At 33.6% G+C, this 22,230-nt stretch overlaps 1 protein-coding gene across 4 annotated transcripts in view; it reads left to right on the top strand.

The window, feature by feature from the left end:
- The first annotated feature begins 17,345 nt into the window (after positions 1-17,345).
- LOC131162311 (probable ubiquitin-like-specific protease 2B) overlaps positions 17,346-22,230 on the top strand; it is a 63,520-nt gene continuing 58,635 nt past the window's right edge. For 2 of the 4 annotated variants that reach the window (XM_058118644.1, XM_058118643.1), the window contains exons 1-6: positions 17,346-17,774; positions 17,960-18,279; positions 18,377-18,473; positions 18,589-18,638; positions 21,406-21,600; positions 21,730-21,805. In XM_058118644.1, the coding sequence (XP_057974627.1) occupies positions 17,621-17,774; positions 17,960-18,279; positions 18,377-18,473; positions 18,589-18,638; positions 21,406-21,600; positions 21,730-21,805 (892 nt within the window). In that variant the 5' untranslated portion in view covers positions 17,346-17,620. The remainder of the gene's footprint in view (positions 17,775-17,959; positions 18,280-18,376; positions 18,474-18,588; positions 18,639-21,405; positions 21,601-21,729; positions 21,806-22,230) is intronic. The other 2 variants (XM_058118645.1, XM_058118646.1) reach the window with 2 other exon arrangements.

Here is a 22,230-nt window from a genome sequence, read left to right as displayed (position 1 = left end):
CCGTCACTAATACCCTTAGTTATTTCTTTTTTATAACTTTTTAAATAAAAAAACTAGTAGTAACGGTTATCCCAAACCGTCACTAATACCTTTAACTATTTTTAAAAAAAAATTTAATTAAAAAACTAGTAGTGACGGTTCTCTCAAACCATCACTAATACCCCCTTATTAGTGACGGTTCTTTCAAACCGTCACTAATATCCTTAATTATTTTCTTTTTAAAATTTTTTAAATTAAAAACACTAGTAGTGACAGTTTTGAAACCGTCACGAATACCCTGGAATCGTCGCTAATATTTTCCTGACGGTTTTAAAACTATAACTAATAGTGTTGTATTAGTGACGGCTGCTAAAACCGTCACTAATGCTTAGACTATTAGTGACTTTTTTAAAAACCGTCACTAATACCAACTTTTAGTGACGAAATTGAATTCGTCACTAATACTTTTGTCACTAAAAACCAGTGTTTTTGTAGTGCCACAAGACCGTTTATCTTGATTACTTCAAGGAAAATGTTTAGGTGTTTGAAATGTTGATCTATTGATTCAAAGTATACAAGGACATCATCAATGTATACAATTGTAAATTTTGTATAAGGATTGAAAATTTCATTCATAATATTTTGAAATTCAGAAGTGGCATTTTTTAAACCAAAAGACATTACATTCCACTCGTAATGTCCGAATGGCACAGTGAATGCAGTTTTGTACTTGTCTTCTTCAGCAACCTACGTTTGCCAAAATCCATATTTCATATCAAAATTTGAGAATATTAAGGCAGTGCTTAATTTATTTAATAAATCCTTTTTATTAGGTATTGGATACCTAATCCATTCAAGAGCTTTGTTTAAGGGTTTGTAATTTATGACTTATCTCGAAGCTCCTCTTTCTATTTTGACTTGGTTCTAAACATAAAAGGTTGAGCAACTCCAAGGAGACTTACTTTTCCTTATTAATTTTTTGTCCAATAAGTCTTTAATCTCCTTTTTACAGTATTCGAGTAATTTATGATTTATTTGTATTAGTTGAGCCTTAGTAGGTATTTTATCCTCTGTAAAATCTTTGGTATAAGGTAGCTTTCCTCTTACTACAAGCTAACAGTGAGAGAACCACATTGGTATCTCAACCAAAGAAGTTACTTTGGCATAAGATTCAAACTGGGGGAGAATGGGAATTCAATGAACTTAATGAAAATGAAGAAGAAAAAGCTCAAAGTATTCATAAGATAGTTGCAACAAGTATAAATCAAGATCCAAGTGGAAATGTTAAAATAAATTTTCAATCGTTCTTAACAAAAAGTAGAATTCTAGGACAATCAAGTTCAAGACAATCAGACGACTTAGGAAGAAAAAGCATTCCAAGCGTATATACTGAGCCAAACAAATATTACAATTACAAACTTAAAGGAATTAATTTTGAATCGAATTCCACAAGGTTATTATCAAAAGGATTATGAAGAATCTATATCACCAACTATGTCTCAAGCTTTAAATGAAGATCAAAGAAAAGCCTTAGAAGAAAGAAAGAAAAATTTATTAACCTAATATGGAAATTTTACGAGAAGACTATAAGCATAAAGTGAATTCCAGTGTTATCCCAAGAGAGAGGGGGGTGAATTGGGTATTTTAAAAATTAAATCCTTCAAGTTTTAATTTTGAAAACTATCAATTACAAACTTGCAAGCCACTTAACAACTAGCTCAATATTTCACAATTAATCAATTTATTGTGTGTCTTTATCAAGCATACAATTTTACCCAATTGCTCACAAACGTACCAAATGTTCAACACATACACAACAAGCAGATAATTTAAATGCAAGCAGAAGTTAAAAAGAGTTAAGGGAAGAGAGATGCAAACACGATTTTTACGAGGTTCAGCCTACCTTAATCTACATCCTCGCCTTGAGTAACTTACTTAAAAATTCCACTAATCCCGCTCCTTAAACTGGGACGAAACTTCCCGTTATAGTCTGTTGCTTACAAGAGACGTAGCTTCCTCCTCAACCCTGGTTCACAACTCCAACCGTGAATACAATATAAAGATTACAATTTCTGCAAAACTCAAAATGCTACTAACAAAACTAGTGAGTACAAGATATATCCTAGTACATACTCATATGATAAAACATGAAGCTCAATGAGTGTGTAAGATATTTTCAATGATATTTGTGTATCAACAAATATATGATCTTCGTATATATATATATATATATATATATATATATATATATATATATAAAATATAATAAAATATCTGAACACAAGTTAGTATTTTTCAAAAAGATTTCTCAAGGCTATGTTTTTTAAAATCCTTAGGATTTGCTTATCAAAAGGTTTTGCAATAATATCGTGAGATGAAATCTTTGGGTAAAATATAAACTTGAATATCTGCAAAGATTCAGACCTTAACAAAAACCTTCTCAAATAAACTTTTCAAGTAATAAAACAAGGATTTTTCTTCTCAATAAAAAATATTAGATATAAGAGTTTAAGAGATGAAAAACCTTTGATATATATATTGAATCCACAAAAAAATCCCTTATTGATCAAACCTCAATCACCACGAATGCTTGCAATATGTGTAGATGAATGCTCTTAAAAAAAAAAAAAAAAGATGATTTTCCCAAAGAATATAAATGTAGCAGAGTGTTGGCAAAGTATTTGGAATAGAGGCACACTTAGCACAAGATAACAAGATTAGTCTCTCTAAAGTGTTTCTTCTTTTTGTCTCTAGGGTTTAGGGTATGTTTAAATAGTGTTATCGCTATCATATTAAGTTCTGGCCATTTGATCATGAAGATTAAACATTTATCTGTCCATATTTGGGCTGAAACGCAGTTCTGCGCCGCAACCTTCGTCGAAGAGTAGACACAGTCATTGACGAGTGTTCAAAACTTGTTCGTCGTTGCAAACATGAGTTCGTCGATAAGAGACCTGTCTGAAATTTTTGGGCTCTTGGTATTTTCTTGTTGACGAGAACAAATTGTTCGTCACCAAGTGGCCTTCATGCATTCGTCAACAAGGCCATGGGGTTCATCGATGAGGCCTTTATATTTCATAAAAATTTGCCTCTAAATTCCATTCAACTTAGATCTAATGTAAATAGATTTTCATGAAATGTTTGAGTAATAAGGTCTGTCTAGGGTATATTTGAGCTTCGAACTATATCATATGACATATGTAAATACATTCAATTCTAAATACCCATTCCCATTGAAGATTTTGAACTTGAAGCTTGCTTTTTCGTCCTTATACTCTTCTAGTTCAATGGATTGAGTAAAGTGATATGTACTTTAGGTTTCTCGTGGCTTCCATATCAAGCTTATCATTCGTACATTCTAAATCATGATCCTGTTCGCAAACTTAATTGTACAGGTCAAATATCAAGTGATTTTTCATTATCAAAACAAGATTGGACCCATAGAGTCAACACATAAGCTTAATCAAAGGAATAGAGAAATTTTTTTGAATAAATATAGTAAGGAAGAAAGAGAAAAAATAAAAGCTGAGTAGTTATAAGAAATGCAAAAAGCTCAAAAGAATATTTTGTTTTTTAAGTATTTGAAAGATAGACAGACACTCAACGTTATCCATGATAATAAAAAAATTGGAAATTATTAAATAATAATAATGTATCATCAACACTTCCGCCACCAAATTCATTCAAAATTGATTATAAAGGAACAAAAGTCATAGTGTCACCATATAAAGAAGTTAAAGAAGGAAACAATAAATTTGATCAAATAATAAGTCAAAATAATTATACAAATCAAATATTACAAACTATTGCAAGTCAATCTTCAAGAATCGAGAACATGTTAGAAGATGTTGACTTTAGCGAATTCCGAAGACGGGGGTGAATTGAAATTTTAAAAATTTTCTCCTAAGTTCAATTAAACTAACAGCAGTAATACACAACCTAGGGTCTTCCTAAGCAAATACCAATTGCACAGATAAATATAATGTGCAGTAATTAAATCATACGCAATATTCACAATATATCGAATATAACATACATGCGTAGGAATATAAGGTTCAGGAAATTAAAAACAGACACATGATATGTTATCAGGGTTTGGCCAATACTGCTTACGTCCCCGCCTCAAGCTTACAAGCAAGAGGATTCCACTAGTTGCTCACTTGCGGGTGGAGTGACATCGTTTACAACACCTTACCAGGATCGTGCACCTAGTTCTCCTAACCGGGTTTAAACCAGTCCGGTGCTCTCCTAACTGGGTCTGAGCAAGTTTGGGACTATTCACAGGGCTAGTCTCTCTCTTCCAACCACCCGTCGGGAATACAACAAATATTCAAATAATTTTTGTGTACAAGGAAATGTGCTTCTAAACTAAGCAGATGATGTACAACAGTATGCTTAATACACTCACGTATGATAAGGATTTATGCTCAAGTGAGATAAGGTAAAGTTATATGTCAACTCTCAACCAATGTGTATATATTGTATATGTAACACCCTGATTTTTGAACCTTTTTTTTTCATAAAATATTATTACTATAATCTATAATCAAAGTCAACTCGGACCTATAGGTACCGAGGATTTACCTGTTTATGTATACATATTACCTAAGCAGCGAAACTATAACATGCTCAACATATATACAATACCATAGATTCACTCTTTCTACATATAAATATAAATATTCCAAAAATCCATCATATCCCTGACTCAACTACTTACCCAACTACTAGGTAAAACCAACAAACTCCTCAGTCACGGAGCTCGCTTCACTCGTTTGTCAGGATTTCCTGAAATATTTATAATGTTAGGGCGAGACACTTCTCAGTAAAAGAAATTGACTAATATCAATGTGTGGCAACATGAGTGATTACGGGCCACAGTTGCGTAATTATGCATTTAATTTCATGCATTCAAGATCATAATTTTAATTAAAATGCACAATTTTGTCTAATGGTTTAATCATTGAGCTCACCCGATAATTTTAAGATAATTACCTTATCTGTTGCCGAACATTTATGGACCCTCGTGTGTGATTATTGCAGGATAGTTTTTTTTTAACATTAAATTTGAAATTAGAATGTACACGGGTCATGAGCATGAAGAGGTGTCGTGTATATAAGGCGGAGTCCAAATCAAGACCATAAGCATCTGGGATTTTCATGAACATTTAAAGGATATCTTCGGGCGACCGAAACTCTCGAGTTGCCTTATTTTTATCATGGTTAATTAAGGTTATTTTGGGTTAAACTTTAATTTAATAATTTCAAATTACCTAATAGGTCCCCAACGGTCAGATTTCAACCCAACTCTATATATACCCCCTCATTATACATAATTAGTAAGATGATTAGTGAGAAAATTCTCTCAAATTTTTAAATCTTATTTTCATCTTCCAAGCTTAATTTTTTATCCTCTCTTTGTTATTGCTTTGAAAATCATTTCTCAAAGAGAGTGTTTTATTTATCTTGGGTATTTGTTTTACAAATCAAAAATTCATTTACTCTTATATTGCATTTAATTCTCACATCCTACTTTGAGAGTATTATTCAAGTTTCTCCCACACTATCTTTGGCAAATATTTTTTGGTTGAGAAATATGTTCTTAGCTTGTGAATCTTGCATATCCATTGCAAGATTCAAAGGCTCTCTTGCTTGTTTTTGCGAAAACATTTTTTGAGCTAAAAACCCTAATATCTATTGTGCTTAATATTTGAAAAATCTTCTTGAGATATTTGTTTAGGGTGGTAGAGTATCTCTGAATATTCATACTATGATCATACCATTCTGATTCAAAGATCTCACTCACTCACACATATACATATAGATGCACATATTATTGTGAGTTGATATATTGTTTGATCAATCTCACTTAAGCATTAACTCCTAATCATACATGAGTGTATTTCTGAGCATATTGTGGTACATCAACTGCTTGTGTTAGAAGCACATTTCCTTGTACACAAAAATATTGATTATCTATTGTATTCCTGACATATGGTCGAAAGAGGGAGACTAACCCTGTGAATAGTCTCGGACTGATTCAGACATGGTTAAGAGAACTAGGTGCACCAGCCTGTAAGATGTTGTAAATGGTGTCACTCCACCCACAAGTGAGCAACTAGTGGAATCCTCTTACTTGTGATCTTGAGGTGGGGACGTAGGCAGTTTGGACGAACCCTAATAACATATTGTGTGTCTACTTTTAATTTCCAGCACTTTATATTCCTACACATGTATGTTATATTGTGAATGCTACGCATGATTTAATTTCTGCATATTAATTTTATCTGTGCAATTGGTATAAGCTTAGAAAGACCCTAGGTTGTATATTACTGCTGCTAGTCTAGTTGAATCTAAGAGAACATTTTTAAATACCCAATTCACCCCCTATTGGGAATACACCAATTCCAACATTCTGGCCCCATCAGACGAAGTAGGCCTTCTAGCCAAGGTTTATTTGATAATTGGCTCAATCCGAGTTGGTTTAAATTCTTAATTGGCCCAATCCAAGCCAACGATTCTAGCCCCCAGCATTATCTGAGCTGAGCCTACCATGCTAACCGGCTCAACTTGAGCTGGTTTCACTCACAATTGGCTCAATATGAATTGGTTCTTACTTTAATCGACTCAACCCGAGCCAATGACTCTAGCACCCAGCTCCAAGAGAGCCAAAAATAACAACATGACCGACTCAATCCAAGCCAATTTCTCCCCAAATTGGCTTAGGGAATCTTAAGTTAAGCATATCTTGTCCATTACACATATTTGAGCTTTAGGGAATCCATCTCAATATATATTATTTAAACCTAAACTTTTTTTTTTTTAATATAAAAGCCTTAACCATAGCTTAGTCATTACTCCAGGCTTAAACACTAATGATTATTAGTCCCTATTCTATCTAGTGCTTACTTAAAGACCATAATCAAAATTATAAGCAACCACTAAGGGATTCTAGTTTCACTGATTAACCAAAATATTTCCTTTTGTGCTTATAATATAAAAATCTTATAATTTTGGTTCATCGTATCCTTCACGGGAAAATTCTTTACCAACCACGATCACATTCGGTAAAGTTTTCATCCTATTCCATGGTTCATATCCTTACTCAAAATAGTGATCATACTTAAAGGATACTTTCCAATCACCAAAGAGCTACAGTCAAAATTTATATACTTTAGAGCTCTTTACTAAAACAATTAGGACAATATCTTTAGACTTCCTATTTTGAAAAATGTCCTGCCTATCTTAAATACTCTTATGAACATAATAGAAATTTACTTATTAAAGAGTATTCAATTTTCCTCTGAGCTCTCAAACTTTGTATAAAATCATTTAGAGCTTCATCCTCATGAATTAAGTTAAATGGCTAAAATGATTAATATAGGTTTCAATCTAGATGATAGAACAAAATTCAAAGAAACCTGTGCATGAACGATAAGAAAGACAAGTCATTTGAACTTGTGCCTCTCACACGTAATGAAATAAATAATCATTGTAACTTTTTGGTCCAATAAGCCTAAAGCATTCATACCAAGTCTAAATTCATTGATAATCTCAATAACCTTGACTAAAGAAAGTTGATAATTAAGAAAATGCATAAATTGAATAAGTGCATAACTTAGGGGGAACATTTCTCCTCATGAATATATATACATTAAATGCTCTCATGATTTTTATCTTTTATGCCCATATGCCTTCACATGAAAAGCACTTAATTCCTACTATTCATTAATCATTAAATGAGTATATCTTATAATGGATAGTTTGTCTTTTATATCATTTGTTGACTATACTACTGGATTGCATGTCTGTGTTGAAAGTCTCCTGTATAGCGGATGTAGTTGATGAGAATTACATCCTGGTAGTGAATATAGGTTCTCATGTGCCTTGAACTGAAATATAAATTGCTTGATTGAACCTATCAGGTACATGTTTTATGGGAAAATGTCCTATATACAAACGGCATGCTGCCGAAATTTTGCCAGGATTTTTCCACATAAAACCTTGTGTTAAAAATGATTATGATAAAATTAACGTTAAAATATTTTTGAAAAGATGAGTAAAAACTATTTCAAAATTAAGTTTCATCCTTGCATAATCATCGGGTTTTTAGGAGAGCTGAGCACCTTTCCTATAGAAAGAACTCATAGGACTCACATGCATCACTATCGTTTGTTGAAATATTGAGGCTCTTCTGATATCCCTGAACGTTATATCCTGCACTTAAAGTTCTATGATTTGATATGAAATGTTCTTGGGTCGTGAAGTGCATAGAATGCCTTAATATCTATTTCCGATGCACTTGTTGTCTATAGGGATGACTATACTGATTAGAGATAAATATTGTTAATAAATATCCATTATAGTTGTTGAAGAATGGTTTATGTGCTCACTTATACTTTGACATATTCAATAAAATCATTCCCTTGCAAAGTATAAGTAAGTTATTGTATCTAAACAATAATTCATATTGATAAGGGGAGCATCTAAAATTAAAATGCCTATCATATTATGCTCACAAACTTTTAAGGCTTAGATGTGTTTTAAATATAGTGTGGCATGTGCTTAAATGAAATGATCTTTGTGAAAATCTTAAGCTGATATTCATTGCTTTGCCACAAGTTGTTTGTGTTTGCCATACGATCTTACATGTGATTATTAAATTTTTAGGATCATCTTGGTTGTGGTTTTCTGGTTATATTTTTGTATGTTCTTAATTGACAAACCAGAAAATTGGTACTTGCTTGATCTTTAAAGCTTCTTTTTCAGCAAGCAAACCCCCAATTTTTTTTAAGCAAACATCATAAGGGGGATATATATTTATATATATACATATATAATTATTTTAATACTTTATGACAAGAATTATTTTCAAAACTCAAACTTTTTATCCTACCTCATCATTATTATTATATACATATAAGTTATAAAATTGCATAATTGGTTCGGTAACTTCACATAAAAATGCATGCGAACTAGTTAGACTGTGTTTAAGCTCAAACCTTCTTTTTGGTATCATTTGTCGTGTGCTTTTAACTCAAATCTTTCACAGGTCTTGTGATTTGTGTCAATTGAAATGGTTTGTGCATATCTATGGTCTAATTCAAATTTTCATGTCATTTAAATCATTTAAATGACCAGTTGTATTGTTTGTGTGCTAATTTGCTGAAATTATCTTTGTCATTCATTTTGCATTGTATGGCTATTCTATCTCTTGAATGACTAAAAGTTATACTTCTATTTCATGTTTTAAGAATACTGGACTGTTTGAGTAAGTAGGCAAGTATTTGTCATCATCAAAAAGGGGGAGATTGTTGACCTTATAAGTCATATCCCGTTTTGATTATGACAAATACTCTGATATTTAATGGTTGATGGGTTTGTGTGCAAGACTAATCGGAAGTATCATATGATGCAAGCACATGAGCTTAAAGAAGACGAAGACTCAAAATGTTTATTCATTGTAATTTATATTTATCATTTTGGGTCTGTAATAGTAAGATAGGAAAATGGTCTGTAATAATTAATGTTTTACCTCCATGGTAGGATGGATAAGTTCAAGACCATAGATAGACCATAAGGATCACCCTTCGGTTCGGTCGACCGATACTGAATTTTTTCGATATCCTAAATAAGACCTCGAATGATCCGAGGACACTCATACATGCATGTATATACATAGTTATATGGATGAGGTGCTCACATAATTAAATAGAACCAAAATGCACTTAAGATGTATGTTCGGTCGATTGTATTACACAAGTACAATATCACCTAGTCGACCAAAACGGTGTCGGGTCAACAGTTTGACCACTACCCGATCGACCGAACTCCCTCTGAGTCAACACTTTGACCATACAGTCGATCGAGCCAAATTCTTAAGCCAACGCCTTGGTCAATCGAGTTCACACATGGGAGAACTCAATGCTCCGGTCGACCGTGCTATTTAGTTCAAAAACTCCCGATCAACTGAACCATGCAGAAAAGGAAAATCGCCCTTAGGACATTATGTTCGATCGACTGAACTATTAGTTCAAATCTTACCCAGTTGACCGAACTTGCACAACTCGGTCAACCAAACCTGCCTTCGATCAATCGGTGCTCTCGGGTTGTCAAAATATTTTTACCGTGGTTAAAGTTTTTAAATGAGGTTAATTATGATAAAATATTTTTAAATAATCTTCATAATACCCTACATGTCATGAATGATTATATTTTTTGGAAACTCTATATATACCCCTTCATTTGCAAAAAATAGTAAAAGATTAGCAAATATAATTAGCAAATATCCTCTAAATCTCAAAAAGCCTATTTTTCATATTCAAGCTTTATACTCCCATTCTTACTCATCCATATTGCAAATACCACTTAGTAAGAGTGCTCTTGTGTTCATCTCACGAAGCTTAAACTCTCACTTGCTTATTCTGATTAAGATTTATTTTTCATAGAGAGTAAACTTCTAGCTTTTCTAGGGGGCTTCGTAAATAAGTCTTTCGTAGAAAAACTTCTTAGAGCTTCTGAGTGTTGCATTTTCATTATAATACTCAAGAGTTCATATTGTGTTTTGATTGCTAAAATATTTTAGAAATCATTTTCAAAATATCTCTTGTGCTCATATTTGAGAAATATATATACATATATTGCGATATTAGCTTGAGTGCTAAAAGATCTTTGTTATTTTTTTTGATTGAGATTATCATCTTGATACAAAGATCAAATAAATTTTTACAAACCATTTTTGAATATCTCTTGTGGTTTATATTAAGAAAAATTATTTGTTGAGATATTTGAAGTGTACTTGTGATCTTTGTTTGTGCATTGTGATTGAAATCATTATTTGACACAAAGATCATATCATTTACACTCTCACGCACTGATTGCAATATTTGCATAAATATTTGAGAGTAGATACTTAGACTACACTGAGTTTATCAAATCCTATCTTTTGGTATGCATTAATTATGTTGTGCGTATTGTAGTACATATCTACTTAGTTGAGAAGCACATTTGTAGTACACAAAGTTTATTAAGAAATCTGTTGTATTCCAGGTGTGGCCTGAGGGGGCGGTAATCCAGTCCGGAAGGATTGTGTAGGTTGAAGTTGGTCCTGTATTAATTGAACTAGTTGTAAAGGTTGAGGTCAGTCCTGTGCTAAGTGACCTGGTTGTTTAGGTGCCCCTCCACTCGTTAAGTGAGCCTATAGTGGTAATTATTGTGCTTGTTAGCCAAGGCAGGGATGTAGGCAATTTGGCCAAACCTCGATAACATATTACGTGTATTGCTTACTTTTCTACACCTTACTTTTATTGCACGTGTATGTTTATTTGTTGATTGCATAGACTGACCCTAGGTTGTGTAATACTGTTATTAAACCGATTGACTTAGGTGGTAATTTTTAAATTCCCAATTCACCCCCCTCTTGGGGTTGCACCAAAGCTAATAGACCCTAGGCTGTATATTACCGCTGCTGGTTTAGTTGAATCTAGAAGAAAATTTTTAAATACCCAATTCACCCCCCTCTTGGGAATACACCAATTCCAACATTCTGGCCCCATTCGACCAAGTAGGCCTTCTAGCCGAGGATTATTATATAATTGGCTCAATTTGAGCTGGTTTAAATTCTTAATCGACCCAATCCAAGCCAACAATTCTAGCCCCCAGCATTATCTGAGCTGATAATTTGCTCAATCCAAACTAGTTCTTACCTTAATCGACTCAACCTGAGCCAATGACTCTAGCACCCAGCTCCAAGAGAGCCAAAACTAACAACATGACCGACTCAATCCAAGCCACTTTCTCCCCAAATTGGCTCAGTCCGAGCTAATCAATGTTTTTACCTAATCTGTTTTATACCTAATTTGTTTTATACTTCTGCTCGATTTGAACAGGATGCTTCGCAAGTTTTTAGATTAAATTCTAGCTACCTTATGAGTTGTGCTCATCAATTTAGGCTAGTCTTCAAGCCTCATGAGTTGTGCTCATCAGTTTGGCTAGTTTTTCAGTCCTCATGAGTTGTGCTCATCAGTTGAGCCAGTTCTTTGGGCCTCATGAGCTGTACTCATCAGGCCAATTATTCGGGTCTCATGAGTTGTGCTCATCAGTTGTGCTAGTTCTTCGGGCCTCATGAGTTATGCTCATCAGTTGGGCCAATTCTTTGGGCCTTAAGAGTTATGTCCATCAGTTTGACCAGTCTTTGGGCCTCATGAGCTGAGCTTATCAGTTGGGTTATTTTCTTTCCTTTTTACTGTTTTGGCCGCTTCCTCCATATCTCTTGGGTCCTTCCTTTTCAAATCGGTTCGAATCCTTCTCATGGTCAACACTTCCTCTAGGTTGATGGGTGTCATCAACTCTCCTATGTTAACTACAGGGCTTCTTCCCCAGTGAATTTAGGAAATCCCTTGTTGGAGGGTTGTTGTTAGGGCTGTTATTGCCACCGCGTGATCTAATTTCTGAATCTCCAAGGTGGTGTTGATGAAACGGTGCATGAATTCCTTTAGCATCTCCTTTTCTCATTGAACAAGGCTCATCAAATGAAACGAAGTTGGTGTAATTTGTATAATGCCAAAAGAGGGGGTGAATTGAAGATTTTAAAATTTCTTCTTTGGTTAAATCAGATAACTACAGTATTGCATGACCTAGGGTTTTTCTAATCAATCACAATTCCCACAATTATTTAAAACATGTATGTAAAACAATTAATACAGAAATAATTAAACACACATGAGCTGAATTTAAAGTGCGAAAATTAAATAGAGTTTGGAAGGGACAACAAGCACAATATTTGTTATTGGGGTTTAGCTAATCTTGCCTACGTCCCCGCCTCAAGCTCACAAGTAAGAGGATTCACTAGATGCTCACTTAAAGAGTGGAGAGACACCGATTACAACCTCCTCTCCTTACTAGGCGATGAATACCCCAAGTCACATTCACAGGGCTGGCCCCAACCTTTACAACCACACCTTTACTCTGTGTGTGTGTGTGTGGGTGGGGGGGGGGGAGAGAGAGAGTGAGAACTTTGATTCAAGAATATATATATATATATATATATATATATATGTATTTTATATGACTGAGTGTATTATCAAAAGATCTTTAAGACCCTATGCAAATATCTCAAAAAACTGTTCTTCAAATATGAAGTAGAGGAGATATTAAGGTTTTCGAGCTTGCCAAAAAATACTTATCAAAAAAAATATGCAAACTTTTGAATCTTGTAATATGGATGCCAAGATTCACAAGTAATGAGAAGTTTTTCCCAAAAAATATTTATAAATGAAATACAATGAGAAAAACTTTAGCTAACTCTCAAAAAACAATGCCTAACAATGCAAGTATGAGAGAAAGTCTTAGCTATGAGGTATAATATGTAATGCTCAAAATAATACACACTCAACCTAGCTTCAAGATGTAGTCAAAGTGCAAATGAAGAAGGTAAGAAAATATGCTCTCTTTCTAAATGAGTATGCAAGTTAGAATACAAGAGAGAGTGAAAATCTAAGCTTTGTATGTGAGTAAAACTTTCAAGATTAGCACAAAAATTTGAGAGAAAAATCTTTGCTAATCAAGTTGCCAATCTAGCTAATGAATGGGGTATATATAAAATCCCCCAAAAATATTATCGTTAGGGACACGACCGGTATTTTGAAAAATATTAATAGCAAATTTAAATGTGTTTAGCACTTAAAAATAACCGGAACCTGAGAGGTTCGATCACCTAGTTGAGACACTCGTCGACTGAACCGTCAAAACTTAAAACAGACCCAATAGGGTCAGTTGACCAGGCCTACAGCCGGTTGGTTGACCTCTCAGTAAAATTCAAATTATTTTGAAGGATCAATTTGCCTAGGACATAGCCGGTTGGCTGAGCCAAAGGCGAAAACCTAACTTACGTAGGTTTGGTCGGGCGGGGCTCCTTTAAGTCATTTAGGCTGGTCGCCCAAGGACCTTTGGTTAGCTGACCATTTCAATTCAAAAATGGTTCGGTTGATCAAGGATTCACAGCTAATGCCTCACGTGGCAGGGTCGATCGATCGAGTCATTTAGTGCATGATTAGGTCGGTCAACCGGACCTAGTTAAAACTTGAGTTTTGGTCATCTTTTTGGATTTAAGCTTATTTGAAAAACCTTTGTAAATGTTTAACAACTTAGGTAAAAGATTTTCGTGAAAACATGTGTTCCCTAAGGTCAATCTAGGGTCTCTGTTGAGTTATCATTCCCATTATGCATTAATGCATTAATTACAGACCAAAAACTTAATACTTTTACAATTGAAAATTTTGGTCATCATTCCTTTTTGGACTTCGTATTGCTGTGCCATACGCTAGTTAATGTTGAGTTTCAGCTTCTCATGGCTTCTATTTTATCCTTACCATTCGTACATGCAGAGTAATAATCCCGCTCACAAACTCAATGCACGGATAAGATACTTTGTATTTGTCATAATCAAAACAAGATAGGATTCAAAAAGTCAACAGAAGTTTTTGCTATCTTCCTATTGCTGACGAAGTGTCTAGTGAACTGCTGTTTCATTTTGAAAAAAGATCTAATGGAACCAGGTTTCAAGGTCCAATACCATGCCTTAGCATTCCCTTTTAGAGTGGTTACAAATGCTCGAAACATGATTGCATCTGGTGCGCCTTGCAATTGCATCAGCACTCTAAAGGTGTCTAAGTGATTAACAGGTTCGAACAAACCATCGTACTCTTCTATATTCGACATTTTAAACTTGTTAGGTAAAGGAACATCTATTACCTCTTTAGTGAAAGGTGGATCCGAAGATTTGACCAAGGACTCCCCAAATGAGGGGTTGTTGTGAGCTTCCTTCATCATTTTCTCCAATTGATAATTTTTTTTAAATTTTTATTCTAGTTCATGTTATCGTTGTTCATAGATGCCTGCACTATTCGCATCCTCAACCTTCTTCGCTAGATCATAAGCCCTATTAGCAACTTCTAGTGAGACTGCAACCTTCCTATCTGATTCGGGTTCAACTCAGTTAGGATGAGGAGTAGGTTCCTTATGATTCCCTTTCTACTATAGGATCATATTGAACATGTTTTCCATCATTTTCTGGAATGTAAAGAAATCACCTCTCGTTATGCCATAATTACCAACTGATGCAGAATGTATGGATTGGGGTGATTGATCACCCATAGCAAGTTCTGACTTTGAATTGTGTGAGGTAGTCATGACCAGGGATTGGAAAAACCTCTTAAAATGATTCCCACAGACGGCACCAACTGTTACTGCATAAAAATCGAATGATCTTCGTAAATCGTTCACCGATCACGACCACCTGAAAAGATTAAATAAGAATGACTTGGATGACTCAGGGTGTACTAAAGGGGATCACTCTGATGCCTAAGTAATGGATTAATGAGAGGGTCTGAATTGCAACATTAGAAAAAAGTGAGTATGAGATATTTACCTCCCCCTAAGATCCTCTTTTTATAGTAACAAGGGTAGGCCTTTCACCAGCGTGACATTCATGAGATAGGGGGTTACGAGCAACTTATGGTTTGCAAGTAACTCATGCAAGTAACTTTATGGGTGGTTATGTAAGCCATTAATTGTTGCATCCATAACCGCACTTGGGATTATTTATAATTTAATGGGAGTTATGTGAGACACCCAACGTTACCCAAAACCGACCTTATAGCTGCCTGCCTCCATAGGCATAGTTATAAATATAGTGTACTAATTTTGGCCGTATCAGGAGCAAAGGCATAAAAGTATTTATAGGTTTGATGCTTAACTCAAATTCATCTTTGCAATCAATAAGTTATCATTTTGATATAATTAAATGAAAATGGGCAATAAAGAAAATAAAGAGGTGAAAATAAATTGTAAACAAAAAAATCTTCAATTTTAGTTAGCTGCCCCTTACGTGAGTGATGAGGCTTTTTGACCTACTTTTGCATAAGAGGCCAATGTGAGACGAACTAATAAAATTAATTATTTGGCTAAAATATACCCAGTATGAAAAAAAATCTAAAAAATGCTTAAAAAGGAATTCTTGAGCATTCATATGAGTTTGGAGAATTAAATTGTTGTGTTTTCAATGTTTACATTTGGAAAAATATATTTAAACTTTGATTTTCTTTTCATTATGGAAATGTTCACTAGAAACAAGTTTATTTTTTAATCTAAAATTCAATAGACTTAATAAAGTGTTAAGTTTTGGGAAAGATTATTATTATTATTAGAATTAAATTTTTGTGTTTTCAATGTTTTCATTTGAAAAAAAAAAATATATTTAAACTTTGATTTTCTTTTCATTAAGGAAATGTTCACTAGAAACAAGTTTTTTTTTTTGTTTTCTAAAATTCAATAGACTTAATAAAATGTTAAGTTTTGGGAAAGATTATTATTATTATTATTATTATTATTGTTGTTGTTGTTGTTGTTGTTATTGTTGTCGTTGTTGTTACTTTGAATCATTCAAAAAATTGTGAGTCTATTTTTCTTAATTTGAAAAGTTCTAAAACCTAAAAATCAATTTTTTTTTTTATAACTAAACTAATCAAACGTTTCATTTTCTCTCATTTGAGTTAGTAGAATTAATACAGATGAATTGATAATTCTCTCATTTGACTAGCTATCTTGAGTTAGTATTCGTTGTTTGAGAAATCAAATAAAGCAAGAAAAATAAAATGAGATATCGAGGATCTTAATCTTTCAAAAACATAATAGGGTCTGTTTAGCATCGTTGCTGTTTCTTGTAATTTGTTTTTGTTTTTGTATAGTAAAAAAACAAATTATAAAAATACGTTTGTTTATGTTGTTAGTTTTCTGTTTGGATTATTGGTTTTCTACTATTGGCAAAAAAAACTGAAAACTAAATTTTATAGTTTTCAGTTGTTTTGACAATCTGTTACCAAAAATTTTAATATTCAGAAATAGTTTTTTTTAAGATTAAATCATTCATTTTCTACACTTTAAAGTTAAAATTAAAATAAAATGATTGCTTAAATTTTAATACAGTTGAAAAAAATATTTATAAATATTAACAAATAATAATAAAGCTAATTACAAAACATTTTTAAGCCAATTACAAAATATTTTAACTATTTTTCAATTGTCATGCCTAATAAAATTTTTATTATAAAGTAAATTTTGAAAGTATAACAATTAAGTAAAATAATTATAATAAATTTAATTTTATTATAATATTTTTAATATGTATTATTTTATAATTTTATTAATTATATTTTTATAATATTATTTGATTTAAAGATAAAAATGAATATTTTTTTTAAAATATTTTTAAATATATCAGTATTAACAAGTTTTTAGTTTTTAATTTTTTTTTTATAATTTTTGATCAAACGGCTAACTTTTAATCACTATCCACCATAAGCATCATTAGAGAAAGTCCTCAGCTAAAGGAACCGCAGAGGCGGAATCACGCTCTCAACACGCGCGTTTTCTTCTCACTTCTTGGACAGTGGTTCTGTCCAAACTGGATTTTCGTGCACAATTAGGGCATGCTCCAATCCATTCTCCCCAAATCCTCCGCCCCCGATCGATTTTGACCGGAAGTGTCCGATTGCCTTCCTATCCGATCTGTGAAACACTAATTCTCGCATCGGAATCCCTCCGCATTGTTCACTTACTGATGGTCTAGAGCTCTCCTGGCGCCATGACGAAGAGTTCCGCCTGTAAGGGCCTGGACGTGTTTGATTTCAACGAAGAAGACGAGCTTCCTGAAATCGCGTCTCGAAGGGTTTTGGGAAAATTCAAAAACCCTAGTGCTGAGAGTTCGCCTCTAATGAAGTACAAGCTCCTTGAGTTCGGTATGTTTGATGCGCAGAACCCTAAACCCTCTGCTTTGTTCCCTCGAAAATAGGGGAATGAAAGGAGAAATATGCTTTTTCTGGGATTCTGAGAGAGAATAATGTATTTTTATTTGTGTTTTTTCCATTTTTGTCTTCCTCTGCCTTTTTATTTTCCTTCACGTCGCTCTTATTTTTTTTCCCAGCTGCCCATGGATCCAATGGTCCGGCAAAGGAAGATGGCGATGGACTTTGTACCCCTTGTGTTGATGTTGATGCAATTGACAACGCCGTTTCATGCTCTCCCCTGAGCGCAGCGGGAGAAGACGCTGATACCAAAGTAACGTTTGGGTTCGGGGCTGTTCTGCAATCTAGCTGTAGAAATCATGAACACTCCCATTGCACAATTGATAATCACGAACGTGAAAGTATTTTTTCTGGATTAGAAAGAAAAGCTTCTAGTCCTGGAGCGCCTGTAGCTGGAAGCAGTCAATTGGACTGCCTCCTTCCGGAGTCCCCGTGCAGTGTACTTTGAAATTTATATATCTTACGAAGTTTTGTTCTGAATTCAGAAATTGTTATGTATTATCAAATTTGTTTTTATGGGTCTGCAATTTGTGCAGAATGAGCCAGAGCCAGTTGACACGTCCACTAACACTGATGGAAGCATGAAAGAGAGTTCTCCATCAACCCCTGCATCTGATATTGCAGAGGATAGTGGTATATTTCGTCATTTATGTAATTGTTGATATTTTTTAGTTTCACCCTGCGTTTAACTTCAACATTACTGCAACGGCCCTTGATGTTTCTACTGCAATGTGCTGCATAATTTCAGTTTCTTCAGATGGACATGCACTGGATGAACGCTTTGGGGCTTGGGGAGAGGTAATCATTCTATCTGCCTTTTTGGCTAAAAATGTGCAATGTGTTACTTTAATAGTAGATATAATCATATATAGGAATTTTCATGATGCTAGGAGGCTGAAGTAGAGAATATGAGGTCTTACACATGTTTATTTCAGTATTTGTATTCAGCATCTTATCATTTCCTTCCTTGCTTTGTGCTTTTATCTTTATTTCTCTTTTGTCCCAGCAATATATAATCTCTATATGTGATTTTACGTAGGAAGAAATTAGGATTCTGGCAAGCCAACATCGTCATCGAGTGTATTAGATTAGGGGTGAGCAAACGGTCGGTTTGTCCAAATTCAGTTAATTAACCGAACTAACCCAAATTTTCGGTTAATGAGAGCTGTTAACCGAACTGACCGAATAGAGGGGCCTCACCAAACCGAACCCGACCAAATTACCTTTTCGGGTAATTCGGTTAACCGAATTTAACCGAATTAATTTGAAATTAATTAATAAAAACATAATATAATTGTAGACTTTTTTTACCAAATATTAATTAACATATTAACAAATTAACATATGCTAATTAACATATTAACAAATTAGCATATACTAATTGACATATTAACATATACTAATTTATATTTAAATTTTAATTAATTATTAAATCAGTTATTTCGGTTAATCGAATTAACATTCCTCTTAACTAAACCGATTAACTGAACTTTGTAAAACCATAATTGAACCGACCAATCTTGTGTTCTTAACCGAACCGAACTGACCAATTTCGGTCAGTTAATTCGGTTAATTTGGGTTTTCCCGAATTATGCTCACCCCTAATATTAGACTTGCTTGGTGCTGCTACACTTCTTGCTTTAAATGGACAAGTGGGGGGCTATTTGGTACCATGGGCAAAACATATGACAACAAAAATTCAAAATGAAAACTAAAAATGAAAAGCAAAAATTAAAAACTGAAATATGGTAATATGTTTGGCCATTTCCCCAAGTTGAAACAAATTAAAAATCTTGAATTCATGTTCATTTTTGGTTCATGGATCAAATAACAATTAGTTATCATAGGATCTTTTAGTCGCAGTAAAATTTTTCATTGTCAAGTACTAACTAAGCAATTTAACCATACCATTATTAAACCTTAATAAATCAAAATAAATTTAAATCTTGAATCAATTAGAATAACAGAAAATGCAAAAAAATAAAAATAAAATAAAATTATAGAGTTGAAGACACCTTAGGTCTGAAAAAAGGATACGGACCTCCCTATTTTAAGAATATTATAGATCTTCATTTACTTACCTTTGAATTTTGGAACATTTATACTCCTCTTTGGGCTTGCCTTTGCCAAATATCAAGGAAGTTTCTCTCTTTTTGATAGATCTCAAGGGTTTTGAAATTGGAGGTTTGCTCTTCTGTCCAAACTTGAGGTCCATATCTTTTTGCCAAATGAGGTTAGAGTCGTTTGTCCTGAAAAATATTGTTAATAAGAATGATGATTACTTGATAATTATATATTTGAAATCACTCTTTAGTTCTTTGAGGTTGATCATTGCAAAATATTTTGGACAATTGTTTTTAAAAATAAAATTCAAAAACATTTAGGGGGCATTTGGTTTGCAGCATTGTCCTACGTTCTCAGGAATGTGATGTCTATATGACATGACATTCTCACATTTGGGTGGTGGAATCTGACGTGGTGGGCATCTTAACATTTTTGGAAATGAAAGGTTCTCACAAGTCATAGAAATTCCCACCCTCTCCTATGGGTAAGTTTAATCCATTCCTGTAGGAATCCTACTTTTGTGACCAAATTGCCCTTTCCTTTTTGGCTGGTTGGACATCAATAAAATATTGTTACACACTATTATTATATTTAAAATAATAAAACTATTAATAAAGATGAAAGGATTATAATTATAATTATAGTGTTACAGTAATATAATATTATGATTTGAATTTGGAGATTGTGCTGACCTTAATTATTTTGGTTAATTGGGTTAGAAGTGCTGACTTTTTTAGTTTATGATTGTTGAAAGTTTTAGGATATGGATTTAATGAGGTACAATTTTTGTATGTTGAAAATATAATTATTCTTCATATATTGTTTATACAAGGGTATAATGGTTATCTTCTTAATTGCCATGTTAAACCAAACACTAATATGGGCGTCTTGTTTGCATTCCTGGGAATCTTACAATGTGAACCAAAAAAATTTTCCCCATGAGGCAGGCATTCCATTCCCACGAACAAGATTCTCGGGAATTTCATTCCATGGGAATATTTTTAATACTGCAAAGCAAACACCCCTTCAAGGATGTTATGATTTCAAATTTGTCATTAGAAATTATGTACATGGTGATTTAATCCACTAAAATGAATTTGCATAAATTGCTACATGTTCTTCATTATATTGCAACGAAATAGAAAATGAAAATGATACAAAACAGGTCTTCAGTGCTTTACTCAATCAGGAGGCCTCCTTGTAGTTGAAGATCTTCTTCACTATTTCGCCTCTTCTGTTCATCAATTGATGCTTTCTCCAATTTATTTATTTATTTATCTTTTTGATTGTATGCTTTCTCCATATAAAATGCCTTCTCCATTTTATAAGTGCTTTGTTTGTGTTTCATCCATTGTGATCAATCTGTGGTCAGGTTGGACTAGTTGAGGATAAATGCTGCACCTCCATCAAAATGTAATACATTTATTGCAGGGTGCTAGCTGCTCTCTAATGGAATGGTTGGACAGCTTATCAAGTTTAACCATTTCTATTTTTATTGCAGGATGACAATATGGCTGTTGTTGTTTGTCCTGATTATATTGTGTATCGGGATAGATATTGTACGGCTTCACTATTGTCCTTTTCCAGCAGTTGCATCAAAATAAAAGGTTCAATTGCACATGGAACACAAGGAATTAATGACTGTCAATGGGATATTCATGATGTTGTTGGTATCGAGTCTCAATGGTTTGGAAGGGTGAGTTATAAAACTATAGTTTTTAAAAACTGTCCAAAGGAGTTGCCTTTTCTGTGATGCTTGTATATGCTTGATATAAAAGTTTATTCTATGCTCCAAATAATTTTTGTTTATGTGGTTTGTGCTCAGGTTGAAACAGCTATAGTGAAGCTCCATGTGATATCGAAGGATGTGGCACAGGATGATAATGCAGATGGTACTTCAGGTAGTGCATTTGTTCAGTGGTTGTTATTCCTGTACTGATTGAAGTGGCAGCTTTGTGCGTTTCCTTTTGTCATGAACTTTTACCCAATACAACTTTCTGTGTCATTTTTTGGTATATTATAGAAATCTTTTCTCAGTTTGAGGCTAGGTGATGACCTGTCTGGGGCTTCATGAAGTTAATGTGACATTCCCTTAAATTTTGTGCGATTTAATTTCCACTGCCTTGTCTTTTGCATTTCTTGTAATAGTTGCTTTTCTTAACAGCTTTACCCTTTACTACCACTGTTTAACACTAAAGCATATCCAAAATTGTGCTTGCCACACTTCTATTTGTAAGGAATTAATGTACTATTGAATTGTTATCAAAGAATGAAACCAAGTCAACTGAGCATTAGTCAATGAAACATCTTGCAAATCACACTCTCT

The sequence above is a fragment of the Malania oleifera genome, chromosome 8 (genome assembly GCF_029873635.1).
Source record: "Malania oleifera isolate guangnan ecotype guangnan chromosome 8, ASM2987363v1, whole genome shotgun sequence".
Lineage (NCBI taxonomy): Eukaryota > Viridiplantae > Streptophyta > Magnoliopsida > Santalales > Ximeniaceae > Malania > Malania oleifera.
The sequence above is the reverse complement of the archived record's forward strand: the minus strand, read 5'-3'. Positions and strand labels throughout refer to the sequence as shown.